Source organism: Scomber japonicus, chromosome 13, assembly GCF_027409825.1.
Source record: "Scomber japonicus isolate fScoJap1 chromosome 13, fScoJap1.pri, whole genome shotgun sequence".
NCBI lineage: Eukaryota > Metazoa > Chordata > Actinopteri > Scombriformes > Scombridae > Scomber > Scomber japonicus.
In genome coordinates, this window is record NC_070590.1 from 25668883 (window position 1) to 25687928 (window position 19046).

At 44.4% G+C, this 19046-nt stretch overlaps 1 protein-coding gene across 1 annotated transcript in view; it reads left to right on the forward strand.

Moving 5' to 3' along the window:
• The window catches only part of auts2a (activator of transcription and developmental regulator AUTS2 a), a 309809-nt gene that overhangs the window by 268847 nt on the left and 21916 nt on the right, over window positions 1-19046 (forward strand). The window contains 1 exon segment of the mRNA XM_053331373.1: window positions 7787-7835. Within this exon segment, the coding sequence (XP_053187348.1) occupies window positions 7787-7835 (49 nt within the window).

The window sequence follows — 19046 nt, forward strand, 5'->3', positions numbered from 1 at the left end:
TGTGTGTGTGTGTGTGTGTGTGTGTGTGTGTGTGTGTGTGTGTGTGTGTGTGTGTGTGTGTGTGTGTGTGTGTGTGTGTGTGTGTGTGTGTGTGTGTTTGTGTGTGTGTGTGTGTGTGTGTGTGTGTGTGTGTTTTGAGTTTTGAGGGGCTGCACATATGCTGCATTCTGTTGGAAGGGGAGGGAGTGATTGACTGGTCTGAAATTATCCATGGCATCGCAGCCCACAGCCCACATTCCACAGCAATGTCTGTAATTTAGGCAAAAGGGTCTCCCATTTCTCTTGTGACTGGGCAGAGGTGTGTGTGGGTGTATGTGGGGTGTGGGAGTGAGGGGGGGGGGTGCATTACAGATGTAACCAAAGCATTTGAGGCAGGGAAGGTTAAACCAATTTTCTTGTCAGCATTGTTTTCCAAAGCGAGTCCCACAGCAGCAGCAACATCACACTGATGGCCAGTGAAGTAGGTTTGTTCCCGCTGACAGGCCAGTTCTCTCTGCACCCGCAATGTCAACTGGATCTGATTATTGCCTACCAGATCCAGATAATGTCTGCCATTGATCAGGCCATTTATCTTGAACTCCTACGGACCCGGCCTGCTTTCAGAGGCCACGGGGAGATAAGCAGATCCAGATAAGCAGATAACATAGTCTCTACAGGCTTTTAACAACCGGAAGAAATACTTTTCTGCTGCTTCCCCGGCTGACATATGATGTGAGTTTCATATCTCATGGCTCAGGAAGCTTTATAATAACGCAAAGGATTTGCTTTTAGAGGCCTCGTCATCGGATCAGATAGACACTGTCATCCCTTGCGTCCGTCAATCTTTCCTAACTATTCCCAGAATGCCAATCACATCCTGTGTGATAAGCCAAGGTTGAAATAAGTGGGTGAAGTCATGCAAAGTAGAGATTCATTTTTGGCATTGTTATTTACAGGCTTAATATTGAAAGGCGCATCTGTGTGGGAATGCAGATGGAAATTCTCAAGTCCTTAAATCTCTCATTCTCTCTGTCAGGATATTTGATTGATGCAGTTTAACAGACAAGACTGTCAGCTTTTTCCAAAGGCTTTTTGCACTTTTGGCATGCTATGGTGTCCCAGTTTGTCTTGTGGTTTTTAATGCCGGGTGCGTTTGTCTTTGTGTGTGTGTGTGTGTGTGTGTGTGTGTGTGTGTGTGTTTGCATGTACAGCCGTGTGTCATCCCCACATTAATAATAGCAGTGAGTGACAGATTAATTTATGTCTGGCTACGTGTCTGAGGAATTGGGAAGAAAGGGCCTGTCAGTGCTGCTTGTCGGGAGGGGGAAGAGATTAGAGCCAGTTGTCATTGACAACCCAGTGCAGGCTCTGGGAGATAAGGTCGTATGTAATGACTGTAAAAAATAATAACAAAATAATAATAATAAAATTAATTTCAGAAAACATTCCCACTCTGCCCACAAAAGGCTGGGAGAGGAGGAGATGTTGGCAGTAGAAAGTGTGGGTTTATGTGTGCAATTAGTAATATTTCATAGTTTTTAGATATGTATGCGTGGCAACATTTGGACATTTCAGTTCTTAAGCAACAAGGAGGATGTGAGATAATCTCGCCCCCTCTTCTAAGAAGACTAGGATTTTTTTTCTTTTAAATCCATGTAAAACAGGTTTTATTTACTTTGAGCTGCGTACAGTACAAGCATTATTTAGTTAATTCCAATAGTCAGATTACTTGGTGTATACATGAAGACACTGAAACGTTATAAAACATGATGTTTAACTGTTTGACACTGACACTCATTATGTTTCTCTCATGAAATTTAAATACTGATTAAATTGGCAAGCGGTTTTCATATAATCAAGTTATGACCAAGGTGTTACTTTTAGTTTGGCTGTTTGTTTTAAGTGTAGTTTGAGTCTCAGGATGGATAACGATGTGAAAACGTAAGATGCTTTGGATGTAGCAATAGCATTGTGGAGATCTTGGTCTGTCAGTTTGTCGGTCTGTACACTACTTTGGTTCAGACTGAAACATCTCAGCAACTATTGTAATAATTTGTAGCCAATCATGGTCCCCAGAGGATGAACCCTGCAGACTCAGCAGGTCAAAGTTAACTTGTGAAATATCTCCACATTTACTTGTGGAAGAAACATCAACTTATTGACTGTAAAGTTTGTACAGACATTCATGGTTCCCAGGTGATGTATCTTCATGACTTTGGTGATCCTCTGACTTTTTCTTTAGTGCCACCATGAGGTTAACATATATGGCTTTCAGTAAAATGTCTCAACAACTGCTTAATGGACTGCCAAGAAATTCGGTACAAATATTCAAGCTCCCCACAGAATTGGGTAACTTTCCATCTAGTGTCATCATCAGGTCAAAATGTTCTATTTGGCCAATACTTTGTTTTGTTACACACTAAACTGTTTTATACCATTGTTATAGTGATATATTAGTATGCTGTTGTTAATATTTAGTTCAAAGCACCATTATACCCAGCTATACCTTCACATAGCCAGGCTGTCCACATTTAGTCTTGGTATCCTTTCATCCTTCGTCTAGCTCAGGAGTTAGTCCGTCTCACTCTGATGGCTCTGTGAGGTCAAACATTTTCTAAAGCACACATCCACCTGACATAACTGCTACTGACCCCTGATTACAACTCTGTTCAATGTCATTAAGAGAATTCTTGTTCCATTTCCTGACCTCTGCAAACAATCCTGATTTTTTTAAAAGCCCAGCTCCTCATAAAGCAAGGACAGGGCTCAGAGTCAACAGGCAAATATAATAAGAGCGTTTAACATATTACATTGCCAGCACTCATGTTACACTTATCAGTAATATTTTAAACAAGGCTAGATTTGGCATAATGGCAGGAAGGCTCATAAAGCCGAGCCGCCCCGGTCCCCTGTGATTGTAATCTAGGAGAGAGTTCCTGTAAAATTAAACCATGGTTGTGAGGGGAAGAGACAAACATGCCTCTGGTTTCTTTGAAGTGGAGAATCAGCGTCCAAAAAAAGGAATAAAAGATGACAAAATGTCAGTGTGAAGCTGATGGTCTATAGACAGAACTTACGTGCCCAGACAGCAATTACTGAGATACATAGCATACATCCAGACATTGTGTTTGATCTCACTGTCTCATTCTCCTGCACAGACTGTTTTTCCATGTGAAACTGTGCAGGGTTCTTGTTATAATGTGCGTGTTCATCTCTGTCAGCGTTTCATTTGAATTAAAAATAATGTGCACTGAGAGATCCGGACGCCGATTGTTTGGCAGTGTGGCTGTAATCACAGACTTGAGGTCGCTCTCAAATCTGATAATGACCATTTAAAATGGAGAACAGCAGCTCGTTCATGCTGCTGCTGCTGCTGCTGCTGCACAGGCCTCTGAAAGAGGACTGGTAGCCATTTTCTGTCGGTGGCAGTCGTGTAAATACATATCTTGAAGCCAGCCGTGTCATGCGTTTGAAGCCAAACCAAGATAAGCGCTTGATGTTTCATCACAATCACCGCTTCACACATAAGAATCCCTGTGATCTAATTACACGTAACCACAGTTTGTACATTTGCAACTCATTTCAGACATAATTTACTGCATTTCTTTTAAGCTCGTGCATGAACTGTGGTGCTCTACAGCTGAATAATTCTACTGTTATCAAAGAACTTTTCCTACAGCCAGTGAGCAACAATAAGCCAGAGGTTAATGATTTAATTAGTGCGTTTTTTAATGCATGATGCATACATCTGTGAAACACACAAGGATGCATAGCAGGAGCCTCTAACTTGATGAACACATGGTCATGCAGGCTGCTCTTTCTCCCAGGCTCTTTGTGACCAAGCCTTTATCCTCTGTAGCTGAACCAAGTGGCTGGACTTTAACCGGCCACCTGAGGCCAATACCTCCCACCCCCTGATGGTACTTCACATTCTTTGTTCTGTATGTCATGAGTGTGTCCACCGACAGCCATGTGAGGCCCATTGTATGCCGATATGGATAAATAATTTTCTACTAAACATAAACTTTTCAGTTTAAGCAGAGTGAGCGGCTGACTGCAGTTTGGAAGGCAAGGCATGGCAAGGCAAGTTTATTTGTACAGCACAATTCATACACTGGATAATTCAAAGTGCTTTACAAAAGCTGGAAACACATTATAAAAAAAAAAAGAAGAACAGGCCGTTGTGTCGACCTCTGATGTGTGTGGATTTGTTTTGCTGGTTTGAATCTCAGGCGACTGTTTATCCTATTTCCCATGACTTCATGTTTGTATGGCCGGTCCCAACCAACGAACCCTCGGTCTCTCTGTTACCGAGGGACGGATTAGCATCTCAGCTATGAGCTAAGTCTGTTTTCTACTCAGTGGTTGCTCGGGCTGAGCTGGCAGGGAAAGACTTTGCAATGTGACTCTATTGTACATCCATTGACCTCCCAGCCAGTGGGTTAATTCTCATTAGACGAGCTATAGGATGCAAGGGTTGGCACTATTAAGAGGATTTACCAAGAATGTCCAGCATTAGATTAGGATTCACATATGGCACTTTTCCACTACACAGTTCTAGCACGACTCGACTCAACTTGGCTCAGGTTTTTTTGTGTTTCCATTAGGGGATAGTACCTGGTATTTTTTTGTAGTACCTGCTCTGGCGAGGTTCCAAGCGAACCGAGCCAATACTAAATGTGATGTCGACAGACTGCCGGCCATTGATTGGTCAGAGTCTCTTCACTGGAAGAGTCCCACACACGAATCAAACCCGGCATTTTTAAATACCGGCAACAGCGTTACAGTCATTCGGCTCAATTCTGTTGCTTTGTGTGTGACAGAAAGACACATACAGCAGCAAGTACGCCATCACCTCCATGTCCTCCATTGGTTATGTGTTGCGTTTTTAACGAAGTCACTGCAGTTTCACGCAGTCGTGCTATGACGACCCCACCCACATTGAGTAGTAATGGAAAAGGTCGTTCCTGGTACCAAACCGGGTCAAGTCGAGACAAGTAGTACAAGAACTGTATAGTGGAAAACGATATTACTGTCAGTAATGGAGGCAAAAGAGGGTGAGAGTTGTTGCCTGTCAGGTAAACATTACTTTCAGGCCTGCAGTGTGAATATTGACAGGATAGTGTCCCACATTAAATCTGTGTGATCCCTTCTAAATGCATCAACGCTGGGAAGCAGCTACATGGTGGCCCTTTCCAGCAAGATCCCTCTATGTAATAAAGTTATCACATAATTATAAAGTTGGTGGTCATGATTTATGTCTGCAGTGTCAGGGGTGGAAGCTGGTTAGGTTATAGGTCTGTCAAGGGTACACTAAGAGAGCTCAGAGCTGAAATTGAAGGCTGAATGACCCAAAGTGGCTTTTCTATTACCAGCTGACCTCCCTTCAGGCCAGTGGAGTGGGAGTTGATCCAACTGGAAGACAGCGCCTGTGGGCTGCGTGGAGATGCATGCTGCTCATAAAGGAGCGTTTTGTTTTTCTTCCCCTCACGGTAGCGGCACCCTACTGGGGAATTCATTAGCAGCTGACATCATCTCACTCAGTAGAGAGTGAAAGAAAGAATATCTTTCTGCCTCAGCTCTCCCCTCCCTCCTTCCTTTCTCCTCTTCCCTCTTGTTCTCTTTCTCTCTTTCTCTCTCTCTCTCTCTCTCTCTCTCTCTCTCTGCCTCCTTATCTGGCTATGGTGCGCTGCCGTCTCTCCTTTTGCGCGCCATTTATGCAAAAGGTAAAGCGCAGACGTGCGCCTTTGCGATCCGGCTCCAAGAATTTCGGAAGCTCAAAAAACACGAGTGTGTTTGTCTTCTGAGGGAGCACGACTGAGGTTGAATCCAAGTCCGCCTGGAAATCAGGAAGTGGGAGGACCTGACCGTGAAGGCAGCAGCAGCAGCACTCAGGCAGTCAGTCGCTGGATGAATGGGAGTTTGTCTGGTGCTTGGGAACGGATGGGGAGAGGCTCTTGTGTGCCCATGGTCGGGATCCGTCAGAGAGATCACGGCAGACAGGCTTTGCAAGTGAACACACAGCAACATCGGGCTTATACCTTGTGATTTTTTGGTGTGATTTGCCTCTTTCTACATCTCCACAGAGGAAAACTGGCCGTGCGCTTTTGTTGGATTGGTTTGCTCCGTCGGACGCAGCCCCTCTCGGCGCACTAACACACAAACCCACCCGGATCCTGTTTGGTTACCTCTCACGGATATTTCCGACAGGAGAATATACGTGCATTAAAAAAAACCTCACCTTGTGTCCCATATAAGGAAAAAAAGTGTATCAAGGGATTTTTTCGCCTGTCTCTCTTCGTCTGTGCTGTGCGAGACACATGGTTCCCTTTGTCCAAACGGCGCAGTAGCTTTGTGAGAGGCTTTGGATTTTTTTTTCTTGGAAAGGCTTCTTCTCTCCGCATGGCTGTCCCCAATTTAAACGGAGTAGACTTCGCCGCCTCCTGTGTGGATTATATTATTTGAAAAGCAGAATGTGAAACGGGGCCATATTTACCAGACCGCGAAAGTAATATCCTGACTTATTTGCCTTCTTACTAAACCTTACCACATCAAAGGTATGCGCGCCAGCCTGTTATTATAATCCATTTTTTATTATTATTATTTATCATTGTGTGTGATCGTGTGCGTAATGGTCTGAGTGCATTTTTATATAATAGTTACCATTGTCATGCCACCTATTCTGCTGTCATTTATTGTGCGCCTTTCATTGTTTACATTCTGTCAGTGAATGAATGCCTGATTTACGACAAGGTTTTATGTCTAACAATAAACCAAATGTTTAGTTTATTCATTGGCACTGTTTCCTGTTTTTATTCTGATTGTGTTACTCCAATAAGAAGCTTCTCCTGCAGCATTAATAACAGATGTGTCGGGATAACAGACATGAGTGCGCATACAACTAAGCTGTCACTGGACGCGGATATTGAGTCTTCCTGTCATTAAGGTTGTTACAAGACAAGAAAATATAGGTGTAAAGGGGCTGGCTAGTGTGTGGTGTTGTGCAGAATTTCTCATTAAATAAATGAAAAGCGGTTGAACCCACACAGCCAGTTTTCAGTGATTTATTCAGAGAAACCTGTCAGTCTTCTTCCCATGTGCAGTGCAGTTCAGTGGATGTTTTCCTGTTTCTCCCCTGTCCTTGTAACCCGTGTTCATTTTGGAATGTCATAATTTTTCACCCAAATGTCTCAGTTAAAAATACAATTAATCTGTGACTTGGTGGGTTTCTTTTTAAAAAAAAAAAAAAAACCTTTATAAGCTTTTTTTATCCAGTTCAAATTTAAATCCATCACTGCTCAGTTTATCCTGCCAGGGAGGCTGGGAGAAGGGATGGAGCTGTTTTGTTGCAGAGCAACAGTGCCATCAAGTGGACTGAAAGAGAAGAGCACTTGTTTTGTTTCAGTCGCACATCAAGTGTTGATCATGATGCTCAGGTTAACTCAATAATTGTGGACATGATTCAGGCGTGACAGGGTGTGGACACTGGGTGTGTATTGGCTTAAATGTTGTGAAATGTGGTCTTGAAGTTTGTGTCAGTAAAATTTAGAGAATAGACCAATAACAAAGTGTCTGATATTTATATTAAATCCCAATTTAATGAGTCTAGCCAGGAGGTATTCAGGAGCAAGATCTTCTTTAAGGCAACTTAAGCGTGACAATTTCTCATGACCGTGGTCCACTACACTTAGCTGACCCCAGAAATGTTGTTTACGAGCACGTTTGGACATTTTGGTGGATATAATGTTACATTCAGCCTTTGTACTTCATTGTAATATTTTCCTCATTGTATTTTCCTCTTTTCCAGGTCTCAGATGCCGGCTCCGAGAAATTTTTCAACACAGCTTCAATTAAAGGTAAAGATATTTTTCATCTTATATTTGTACACCGCTGAAGTGTCAATATTAGATGCGCAGGTGTATTGCCGTCCTCCTGATTTCATTACTATGTAGAAATTGGTATGCGTTGTCCCTGTGCAGCGGTTGTCATATTTGTTTGGTCATTTCAAATAATGCAGCGGCAGCAATAATAATGCATCAGATTAACAGATAAGTGATCCAAATATTTCAGGTGCATAATGTGCTCAGTGCTTTCTCTGCACATAGGCAGGAAATAAAATGTCTCTCTGTCAGTATTTCATTAAAAGGTGAAAACGTTGTGTCATGCATCATCATGACATCATAGTGACACGAAAAAGTGTTAAACATTGTGCTGTTTTGGTGACCCTTTGTTGCAAAATGTGCAGAAATGTGGCAGTAGTTGTACTATAGCCAGAGGAGGAGGAGGAGGAGGATGTACTAATGCGGCAGGGAATGAAGTGAGGGCAGGAAAGGCATCTGTTTATGGCCTCAGTGTGCCAACACCACATGTGACCTCATTATCAAGTCACTAATTTGCTGTTAAAAGCAGACCCATTTTCTCCGGCTCAGGGATAATGGAGGTGCCCCGCGTGAATGGACATTCCTCTGTAATGGGGGGGAGTTACCATGCAGGGCAGGAGGGAGGCTTGGATACGAGGGTTATGACCCCTTCAGGGCTGTGGCAGAAACTGGGCCGAGTCCTGCACCTTACTCCACACAAACCTCCAAACACATTTCCCACATTCTGGCCTTTGATTCCCTTCAGGGCTTGATTTGTGGCATCTATTGGGGGGGGGCTCAATGGCCATGCTTGACAGGGAGGTTTCCTTTTGAACGTGCTCCTCTGTGGACTGATTTGGTTCCCTTGAAAGGATTAAGGCCCCCTTTGTGCAGCCTAAATCAACAGAGGGCCGCCCTCTCTCCCCCTCCATGAAAGGACCTGACCGGGGAAACAGTACACAAAATACGCTTTCTCCCTGCTGCATGATAGTCCACTTTCTTGGCCCCTATTTCCATTTAAATATCTCCTCTTTTCTTCCCTTTTACCATCTCCGTCTCCCTCCCCCTGCACTCCTCTCCTGCCATATGCTAATGCCTATTGCAAAAGGCGAGTAAAAGAATCCAGGTGCAGGGAGAACAGGGAGCTCTGGTATTTTTATGGAGGGTGGTGTTGAGATTAAAAGAGTTGGGAGGATTTTGGTCGGAGGGGATTACCACCACTCTAATGCAACCAAACCCCAGCACAAGCAACAACTCGGACAAAAAATAGCAAGAGAGGCTCTCTTGTGGGACAATGAGTGTCAATGTTTGCCCAAAGGCAGGTGCATTTGTTTGACGGTGTGTATGTATGTGTGTGTGTTTTTATGCTGGCACACATAAAATGCTTATAGTGCATTAGGGCTCTGAATCGGGCAAAAAAAGCTATGACATGCCATGACAGCGAAAACAGCTCACACAAGCAAATCAACAGCCAGTCACTGGAAGGAATAGTTAGGCTTATTATTCACAAGAAATGAAATGTTAACAGTGATGTGGCAGCGTTGAAATGTATAGACTAAAAATACAGCTTTACTGACAGTTCAGAAAATGTCAGGTAGAGAAATAAACATGCCAAATGCCGGAGAAAGCTGTCATCGCTGTATTAATCAGGCATAATTGACATATAATAACAGACTGTATATATGCGATTCTTTGCAGATGAGCCAAGTGCTTATTTCAGCCACACATCTGTTATTATAATAACATTGTGACGGCTCAAAACAAAGGTAATACACACTGACTATACCTCAGGACTGAGGAGGCCATTGTAATTCAGCTGCTGATGTGCCGCTTTGGTAATGACTGACTGTTGGCTTTTTTCCCTGCAGTAAGACTAGAAATCAGCCCAGGGCAACCTCAGGTTTCTTTGAAGACTTAGTGCTGGTCCCTCATCTTTTAATCTCACAGTCTTCTCACCTACTCAATAATTACAGTGTATTTTTCACGCTCCTGCAAAAGCCATAGTGTGTTTTTTTTTCTTTCCTCTCGCCCGAGGCCTACCTACACCGCATTTTAAAAAGAAAATCCAACTGATGTGAATCCGGCTTTTGTGTTTTCAGACATCTCAAGGCTCGTGTCAGCTTCACCTCAGGGCTGTCTGTGTCAACTATGCATAGCTGTCTAATATAGGGCTTAAAGTCGCCATTACTCCCACTTCCCTTTCTGTTGTTCTCCCTCTTCCCTGCTCACTCTGGGTTCAGTTTGTCCAGGAATGGATTTCATTAACTAAGAGCCATTAAACGTTAGCTTAATTGCCACCACTGTCATTGCGCCTGCAGGTGTCAGCTAGCTAACCTGATTTATTTGAGAGTAAACAGCTGTCAAAAGCTGCAGCGTAGTCTATCGGCCACCAGTGACACAAAACAACTTCCCCAAAGTCTAAGCAGCTTTTTTCGAGCTGCCGTGGGTGGAAATCGGTAACCAAGCCTTATTAAGGCTGTGACTGCTGTCCAGGGAGTGGATTGAAGTGCTGAGTTGCACACATACTGATGATGACAAACCTGCATAGCGTGTCACCACAAAAGCCTGCAGACAGATCTATCAAATGATTAAAGCTGTGTCCCAGGGCCATCATCCCTTTTTGTCACCCAGTTACATCCCCATCTTTTATGATATTGTCAATCCACAAGCAATCACATAGACTCAGCCAGTCATTAAAGAGCACACACCAGGCTCACTGTGCATTGTTTATTGAGCATAGACCAAGCAGCAAGATGAAGATAATGCTATATGACATTTAAAAAGCTTTGCGGTGCCATTTATAAGAAGAATGTACTCATCATTGAACTGATGAGTCTGGAATGTATTTAGAATTGAATTTATGGTTTTGTTTAAAACTGTAAAAATAAAAAATGGAAGAATAAGTAAAAATTCAACCATAATCCAATCTTGAATCATTTTAGAATATGCCTGTGTACACATTATCAAAGTCACAATTGAATAAAAACACGGTCACATGTAGGAATGACTTCATCATGTAATATTTCAGTTAAAAGTGAAAGAGCACAGGAGATTTATTTTTTAAAACATTCATCTCGTTGATATATTGGTGAAGCGAATCCCTGGTGAGACATCTCCTGCAGCTGTGTCTACGATGTGAGACCGAGTTCAGTTGCGGGGGTGAATTGAAGTGCACAGTGTAGTGATTCTCACCCCCCCCCCCCCCTCCCACCCGTCAGCACAGCACTGAGTTCACCATGCTTTACTGGAGTTAATGTGAAAATGAAGCGGTGCTACAGCGAGACCCAGGGCTGACGCCAGCGTGAAGAGCGCCGCCGGTGAAGTGTGTCAGGCTTGAGTGCGTCTGTCACCGGGGGAGAGAATAATGTGCAATGTGGAAGGTGTAATTTGCAGCGCTGATGGCATTGTTTAAAAAAATAGTGGAAAGAGAAAAGTGGAGGTGAACTTTTGTGGCAGATATCAGAGCTGAAGAGCTCCCTGGATTGTCATAGAGAGCTCTGCTGGCAGCAAAATTGCCTACGAGCGTATTACCGCTGTGTGGGAGGGAGCCGAGGGCTTCTTTTTCTCTCTCCGCCTCATTTTCTCTCTGTTTCCTGAGAGGGAGGACTGGTGATAGAGCTGTGTGTACTTCCAGGCTGCGGGCCGCCACCTGCTGTAATCTCAAGTGATATAGAGAGCAGCAATCACGCCACAAATCACCCAGGCAGCTCCCTAACTCATTCAGTGGACTGGAAAGAGAAGGTTGGCCTTTCACAGCACCAGTGTTGGTTTACTGCCCCAGGCTCCCTGCACTGCCCTCATGCTGACCTCTGCCGTCTGTGTGGGTTTGTGTGTCAAGAAATCACGGCTGCCTGTGGAACTTGACCTGATGCGCAGTGGAAAGATGACCCGACTACCATTGGCCTTTTGTGCCTTCTGAAGAACGGCTGAAGTCAAGGACAGTCTCTTTTTCCCCTGCCAGGGGGCTGAGAGGTCACTAAGGGGTCATTGCCCCCTCCCTGCACACTTAACTGCTGGAATGAAGCATTGTTGTTGCTGCGGCTCAAACACAAGCTCAACTCGAATCAAAATGCCCTCTTTTTTGATATTTAATAAGCCTGTGTGTTTTGAGAAATAAGACAGGAGATCTGAAGGATTTCAGTCTAAATGATGCATCACTGAAGCAGATTCCAGCCGTTTCCCCAGCGGTCTTTGCTTCTGCTGCCCCCCCTCCTTTTCCATCCCCTGCTAGGAGCATTTAATGTATCTCTAAGGGGTAAAGGAAGCTCAATATCCTGTGCTGCACAGAGGGAGGCCCCCACCAGCCCTCACCCCCCACTTCTCTCCATGGCTGCAACTACAGAGAGAAAGGCTGTATTTCATGACCATGAAAGGGGCCGCTCTAGCCATGCTTCATCTGCTGACACAGCCAAACAAAGGTTAACAAATCAAGGGTAGCACCGGCTGATTTACTGCCTGGCTGTTGCAAACAATAGCTCGGCCCCCATGTCTACAGCTCACACAGGCTGTGTCTGTCTGTAGGCTGAGAAATATGGCAACATTTCCAGATGTACATATTTCAAAATCACTCACTCATCAGTTTTGAATTGATCATAGTTTTTTGGTCCTGATCTCAACCTGTCAGACTTCTTGCTTTGCTTTGAGTAAGCCTTTTTTCTCCAGCTTTATGAGTAGGATTTGCAATTTTAACATGTAAACAGATTTTTTTCTGTCACAACTTTAATAGAAAATGTGGAAAATGTTTAGTTTGCTTCATGCAGCGAATCAACTTCATAAATAAATAAATAATCATAAATAATACATTTTTTATCCCACCAAAGTCACCTGTTGCAATCGTAACATATGTGATCAGATTTAAATTATGTAATTTTTGGCACACAGTGCAGTCAGTTGAATGCCGTATGTGAGACTAGTCGGTTCCCCCTCGGTAGAAGTTTGTTTATTGAGGACCAGTTTTGAGGGGATGCTGTGAATGGGTCTTGTTGGGTGCTGAAGAAACACACACACACGCACACACACACACACACACACACACACACACACACATAGAGCAGTGTGGGCCAGTCTTCATCCTTTTTCCCCTCCAGGCAACACAAAGAGGTCATTCAGAGTTTGTTCCCTCAAGTCCTGAGGTTAGAGACTAAGTAAATCCATCCATCTTAATGCACTTATTTCAGCACCAGGAGAGCTGGCGGGAGACTGTGTACACAATCCTATATCCGACATGCCATGCTAAACCCAAAGAGCCTGGAACCCATCAGGCCAAAATTAAAGGTCTACATCTCAAACACAAACATTTAAATGGGCTGCACTCCAGAGATCAAAGTGAAAGGCCTTAGTTTTCCTGCTTGGCCCCCCTGCGTCTGCCACACTGAGATATGCAGCAGTTTAGCAGCCAGTCAGGACTAAATGGTGAGCAACTGTATACTGTACATGTCTGTTTCTCTCAAGTCTCAGAGGTAATGCACTGTGGCATATTTGTTATTGGTGTAGATGAGGGGAAAAGAATTTATATAAGTGTGCTCAGTTTACTCTGAAATCTGGTTTTGCTTATAAAGACAATATTGAGGATCATGAGTAGACATGAAACAAGATTTCTTTGTCTTTGCTGATTAGGAAAACTCCAGATTCTCATGTTTTAGCTCCTATTAAATACATTTGTACCTCTATATGAAAAGCTGTGTCAGTCACTAGATGAACAATCATGATACATATAAATCCCAAACTCCCTTTTTATAGAAGCAATCATCTTTTTTGTTGTTACCATGTTATAGGCTTATGTGGGAGATGTCTGGTTACTAGAGGAACAAAGACTGGTGTTAGTGGATGTGAGGCTGGAGGTGTCGAAAGCACCATGTCTCCTCATCCCAGGAGAGTATGTCCCACCATCACCATCACCAGCATCCACTGATCCAATGTGACATCAGCCACTCTCCTGCCAACTGTGCAGTATTAACAGGGTCAAAGCTCCACACACACACACACACACACACACACACACACACACACACACATACGCACACATGCACACACACCACTTATCAAGACCCAGGCATCCCCAGTGCACTGTTGGTGTGTTCAAGCCAATTATGCCTGTGTCAGTCTTTGGTCCCCGCGGCAGAGGTGACATTGCCAAAGAGGGAGAGAGAGCAGGCTTTCCTTAATGAGGCCTTATGGTGGCTTAGAGGTGCATGTGCACATGAGAGTGTGTGAGTGCATGTGCGCATGCATAACAGCAAGGGACTGCTGGTGTGGAATGATTCAACCTTCTATCATGATCTACCATGTGTGTCTATGACAGTCTTTTTCCCTTCTCAAGGTCTTCCCCCTGCAGCCATTTCCATCTCGCCGCCTTTTCCAAATCTCAGTGTTTTTAAGTAAGCGCCGCTGCCTCATGATGTCATTCCAGCGAACAGATTTTGGATCTGGTGAATGACTTGAGGGCTCTGTCCCAGAAATGCAGCATAGCAGATTTGCAGACACATGTACTAAAAAGGAGATGGGATTAACACAGCGGATAAGATTCCCTGCTTATGATGTTACTGTTCACTGTGAAACGATTCACCCCAGCGGTGTTGGTGCTGCTTTGAGCAGCATGAAGTAGGATTTGGTCCCTTTTAAAAAGAAAAAAAAACTGCATAGCTCTGATCAGTAGGGTGAATGACAACTCAAAGTTTAGAGAAACCATCCATCTTGGATTATATGGTCATGGAGAGTTTATCGGATAGAACAATGCCACAAGGCCACCCCTGTTAAAAATGTTTGAGCTGTTTAAAGCATTTGTTGGATCCTTCTGAAACTGCAGGGCATTGCCATCATGTTGAGATTTTTTTCTACATCAAATAAATGATAAATGTAATCTCTGGAATGCTCAACTGTCACAGAGAGTAGTACACATATAAAAGCTTAGAATCAGACTTTACCAGTGGCTTACACCATGTGGTTTTTTTTGGGGGGGGGGGGTTTAAATAGAGGAGGTCAGATGTGAAGGAGTCTTTCTGTTTCCCTATCGGTGCCTGTGTGGACCCAGAGGAGGGTCAGTGCAGTGGAAGTGAGAGTGTAAAAACAGCCTTTAAAGACACAAAAAGCAGAGAGAGAAAAGAGAATGAGACCTCTGATCAGGATTGATGAAAGCAAGGCTTTAATTGCTCCCACAAGAGAAGAGGTTATCTTTTCTTTTTTTTTCTTTTTTCTTTTTTCTTTTTTCCTCCCCCTTCTCGCACTCTGATTCTCATAAATATGCAGGGCAGAAATAAAGCCCTGATGAGCCGCAGGGCAGATTAGAGAGGACTATAGAGTAGGATCCTGGTTTGTTAGCAGCAGTCCACAGATCCCTTGCATGTGTTTCTGCTCTGAGCACACATTGCCTGGCTTTCATTTGTCTCAACCCACATTTCATTATATTTCCACAGGCTACTGACTGCATAGGGTCAGATACTAGTTGTGATGGGGGGCTGTCAGACCTGTAGTGCAACATTGCCCCCTGGTGTCGGGTGTGGTCTCGTGATAGATTGTGACTCCCGGGCAGAGTGGGTGGAGTGGACACGGTTAATTTGTGTTGGACGATGTGCCTGCGTAAAGTTATATATGTATCCTGGAAAGGGAAATTTCAAAGCATGTGCATTTGATATAAACAAAGGCTAACAAACTGCACAATGTTCCATTTTATCACCATCTTTTTGGTTCATCATCTCTGGCTGTTGGCCACAGTTCTTAGAAGCCTGCCCAAACCCATCAGCATCCGTCGGACTGTCACCATCTGTTACAGATTAAGCTGCTCCAGGCGGGAGCTATTTGATTTCGGGGTTCCAGCATTCCCTCTTTATTCCACGTGTCAGGTTTTACTGTAAACACTGTCGTACAAAAACCAAAATCCCAGAAGGGATTGCTTTTTCAGGCCTTTCAAGCCAAGAGCAAACAGGCCGTTGCACTGGTACGGCCTGCACGTCTGGTTTAGCTCTTAGTGCGCTGAGACTTGGGGGGCTCTGCTGGGCCGTTTTGAGGCAAAGCTGTGGAAGCTGTGTTTGGAAGCTTTTTCCCCTCCTAAACCCTGCGCTCAGTCAGTGTGCAGTGTGTGGTGTTGTGATGTATGAATCCCCTGGCCATGCCTGACACTAGCGAGCCTGTCTGAGCCCATGTCTACTCTGACTAGGAGGCCGTGGACAGAGGCCGCATTGTTCCCCTAAAGTAACCCAAGCCTAGGGCAGCCGCTGCCCAAAGGGGGATATCAAGTTGTTCGCTCCCCACCAGCACCACAATCCTAGCTTAAGCTCTGAGGCTTGACGAGGGAGCAGAGAGGCAGCTGACTGTTTGGACGACGGCACAGTTCAAATAAACAGCTCAAATCCCAACCACCCTCCCCTGTACTAACCCTCCCTCGCCAAATATCGCAGTCCCACAGCCATAGCTCGTCACCGTGAAGCCTGCCAACAGCCCTTAGCTAATTTGTGGTGTTATTTTGAAAAGCATGTTGATGTGGCTTCACTGAGGTTTCTGCAGAAAGAGGGCGGCGAGCAAGAGAGAAAGAGAGTGAGAACTTTAGGCCTGGTTGCATCTCCTCAAGTCCTTCTTTTTTTGTGAGCGATGGCTAGCTTTACCACCACATGAGCAAGACCACACAGCATTTCCAGGCCAGCGGGATAGAAGGGGATGAAAGTATGAGTGTGGAGAGGAGAGACGGCCATTAACAGCTCTGTTTCTGCTCCGGGTGTCCTGCTAATCCGACTGCAGTGAAACCTGAGCGAGGGGGTAATGAGACGGCACTTGACACGCTCGCACACACACGCACGTAGACACATCGGCTGCTCCTGTAACGGCCAGTGAAGATTTAAGAAGAGAAAAGGGCTACATGCAAATTGATACTTCACCAGATTCTCAGACATTTGATCCAAGCATTCAAGCTATTACCCCTCTGGAATGAGTTTTTCTTCTATCGTTCTAACACTCAGCACAGGCTGTATTGAATCTGATCCCTGCAAGCTGCCTGAATGTGTGGTGCGGATGTGTGTAAAACCAGTTGGCCCCATTTGAAAGAGAGCGAAAGAGGCACAGACTGATGACTCTCCGGGGACAGATTTCTCTTTCCATCGCTCCGTGCCTCTCTCCCTGGTGAAATCATGGTGGTGTCAGTGTGTCAGCTCAAGCTGTCACTCTCCTTATTGCTACGAGCCAGTTACACTCACTCTCTGCCCGCTGACTGAAGGGAGGGAGGGGAGGAGGAGGGGGGGAGTAAAGAGAAGGAGCAAGAGAGGAAGAGAGAAAGAGGGTTTTACTACACTCGACACAACAGATGAGCGGAGCGTCAACACCCTTTACCGCTTTGGGTGAGTCTCAAAAGAAAAAAAAAGGGAGAGAGTTGAGGCCATCGATCAAGTCAGAGGAGCCAGCTATACGATTTAAAGCTACCACCCACCCCCCCCGTCCCCAATGGGCCGGTGTGGTACAGTCCGCCAGGCTTAGCTGACAGGCTGACAGGGAGTCATGGAGGACAGGCCAACACTGAACAGATCCAGGCAGCTGTCATAGAGCTGCAGGGCATGCACCTCAACCAGGGTGGCTTTGGACCTGTTGACTGGGAGAGTTTCCTGTGTGATAGACTGAGTTAGTAAAAAAGAGGGCGATAGGATAAGGTGTTTATGAGCGGGTTTAGGCTTCTTTTTTTTACGATCACGCAACTGTAACTGAGATTTAAGCATGTCGGCATTTGAAGTTTATCAGCTCAACGGGCCATTGTCTATTGCCACCCCCCCACCCCCAAAGCTGCAACAAAGACTGACAAGAAACACATGTTGCAATGCCAGTCCCTGTGTTGTGAAATGCTTGAGCTGTTCTAACAAGCAGCCTGAATTTTCAGTCTTCTGAGGCTCGAGTTGTGTTTTTATTTTTGTTAAGGCTTTGAATAAGTTAACTTGCATGGATTCAGGTTGGTGATTTGACAAATTACTTGAATTCACAGTCTTTAGATACTGTTTTGGAAGGGTGCCTGTAGTCTGTGGACGTTTTCAGAGGACGTACTTTGTCTCTGATCCCCTGTGGTGGGACTTTGTAGTGCATGTGCTACTGTGGAACATTAAGCTGTGCTCAACCTGTCGCCTAACGTTGCTTGAACATCTCAGTTTGCTAATGGATAAGAAGTAATTGGCTAGCCTCAATGCTGCAATGCAAAAACAGAAACAAACACGACAGCTCTTTTTTCCAGCGTCAACAAAAGTCAAAAAAGCTGAGCTGAGCTGTCAAAGCTGCATGCTAAGCATTTTTTTGTTTCAGTTTTTTTCTCAAATGGGAATTGATGATGATTTATACTCTGACTGCAGCACCTCAGCCACAAATGTCAAATGTTCATATAGCAGGAGCAGGAGGGGTTGAAGTTATTAAAAACAGTTACAGTGCAGCAATGCTCTGCCTCGCCCTTTGATATGTTTCCCAGCTTGCTGCTATTAGTGGCCATCAAACTACTGGCACTTTGTTGACCATTTTCCGCCCTTTAAGGGTACCCTGTGGAGTTCTTAACCACTGGTAGCACTATTAAGCAATGTTTTTATGCGTGGGCTCCTGTTTGGTTTGTATGCTGCAGGGATAAGCACACAAGTGACACAACACACGTTCCTGCTGCCAGTGTCACTCTACACCACTGCTAGGCTTTTAGTGGCAGTAACAAGCCACAACAAGAAGAATAAGATTAAAATCTAGCAAATGTGCATAGCACTTTTTTTAAATGGAATTTCAAAACTGTTTCATGTGAAAGGAACTACCTTTTGATACATTTGCTAGACTGTAAAGATGCACACAGTGCATATTGGTGAGAGATATGGGATGTAAACAAAAGTTTTGTTAACAGGAAAACTCACTAGGTTACCTTTAAGTTTTACTTGTGTCACAAGTTCTGATTACATGTATTGCTTACATTTCACTGGCTAAGTGCTACCTAAAATTTACTGTAATATCAATAATGTTTAAAAATGATTTAGGTCACTTCAGACACAATGATTTAAGAAGGATGGGACAATCTCAGAGGGAGCACATACTCCAAGTAAACTCTTTAAATAATAACTCAGGTAATGATACTGGCAATGTGGTGTTTTCCCTCCAGTCTTCAATATATTGTCTAGACTGGGATATCAATAAAATATGCACCCTGCTGTGAGAGACTGGTAAGAGGACTGACAGAGGTTTCATGGCTGACTGAGGAAGTGAGATGCTAGTTGACAT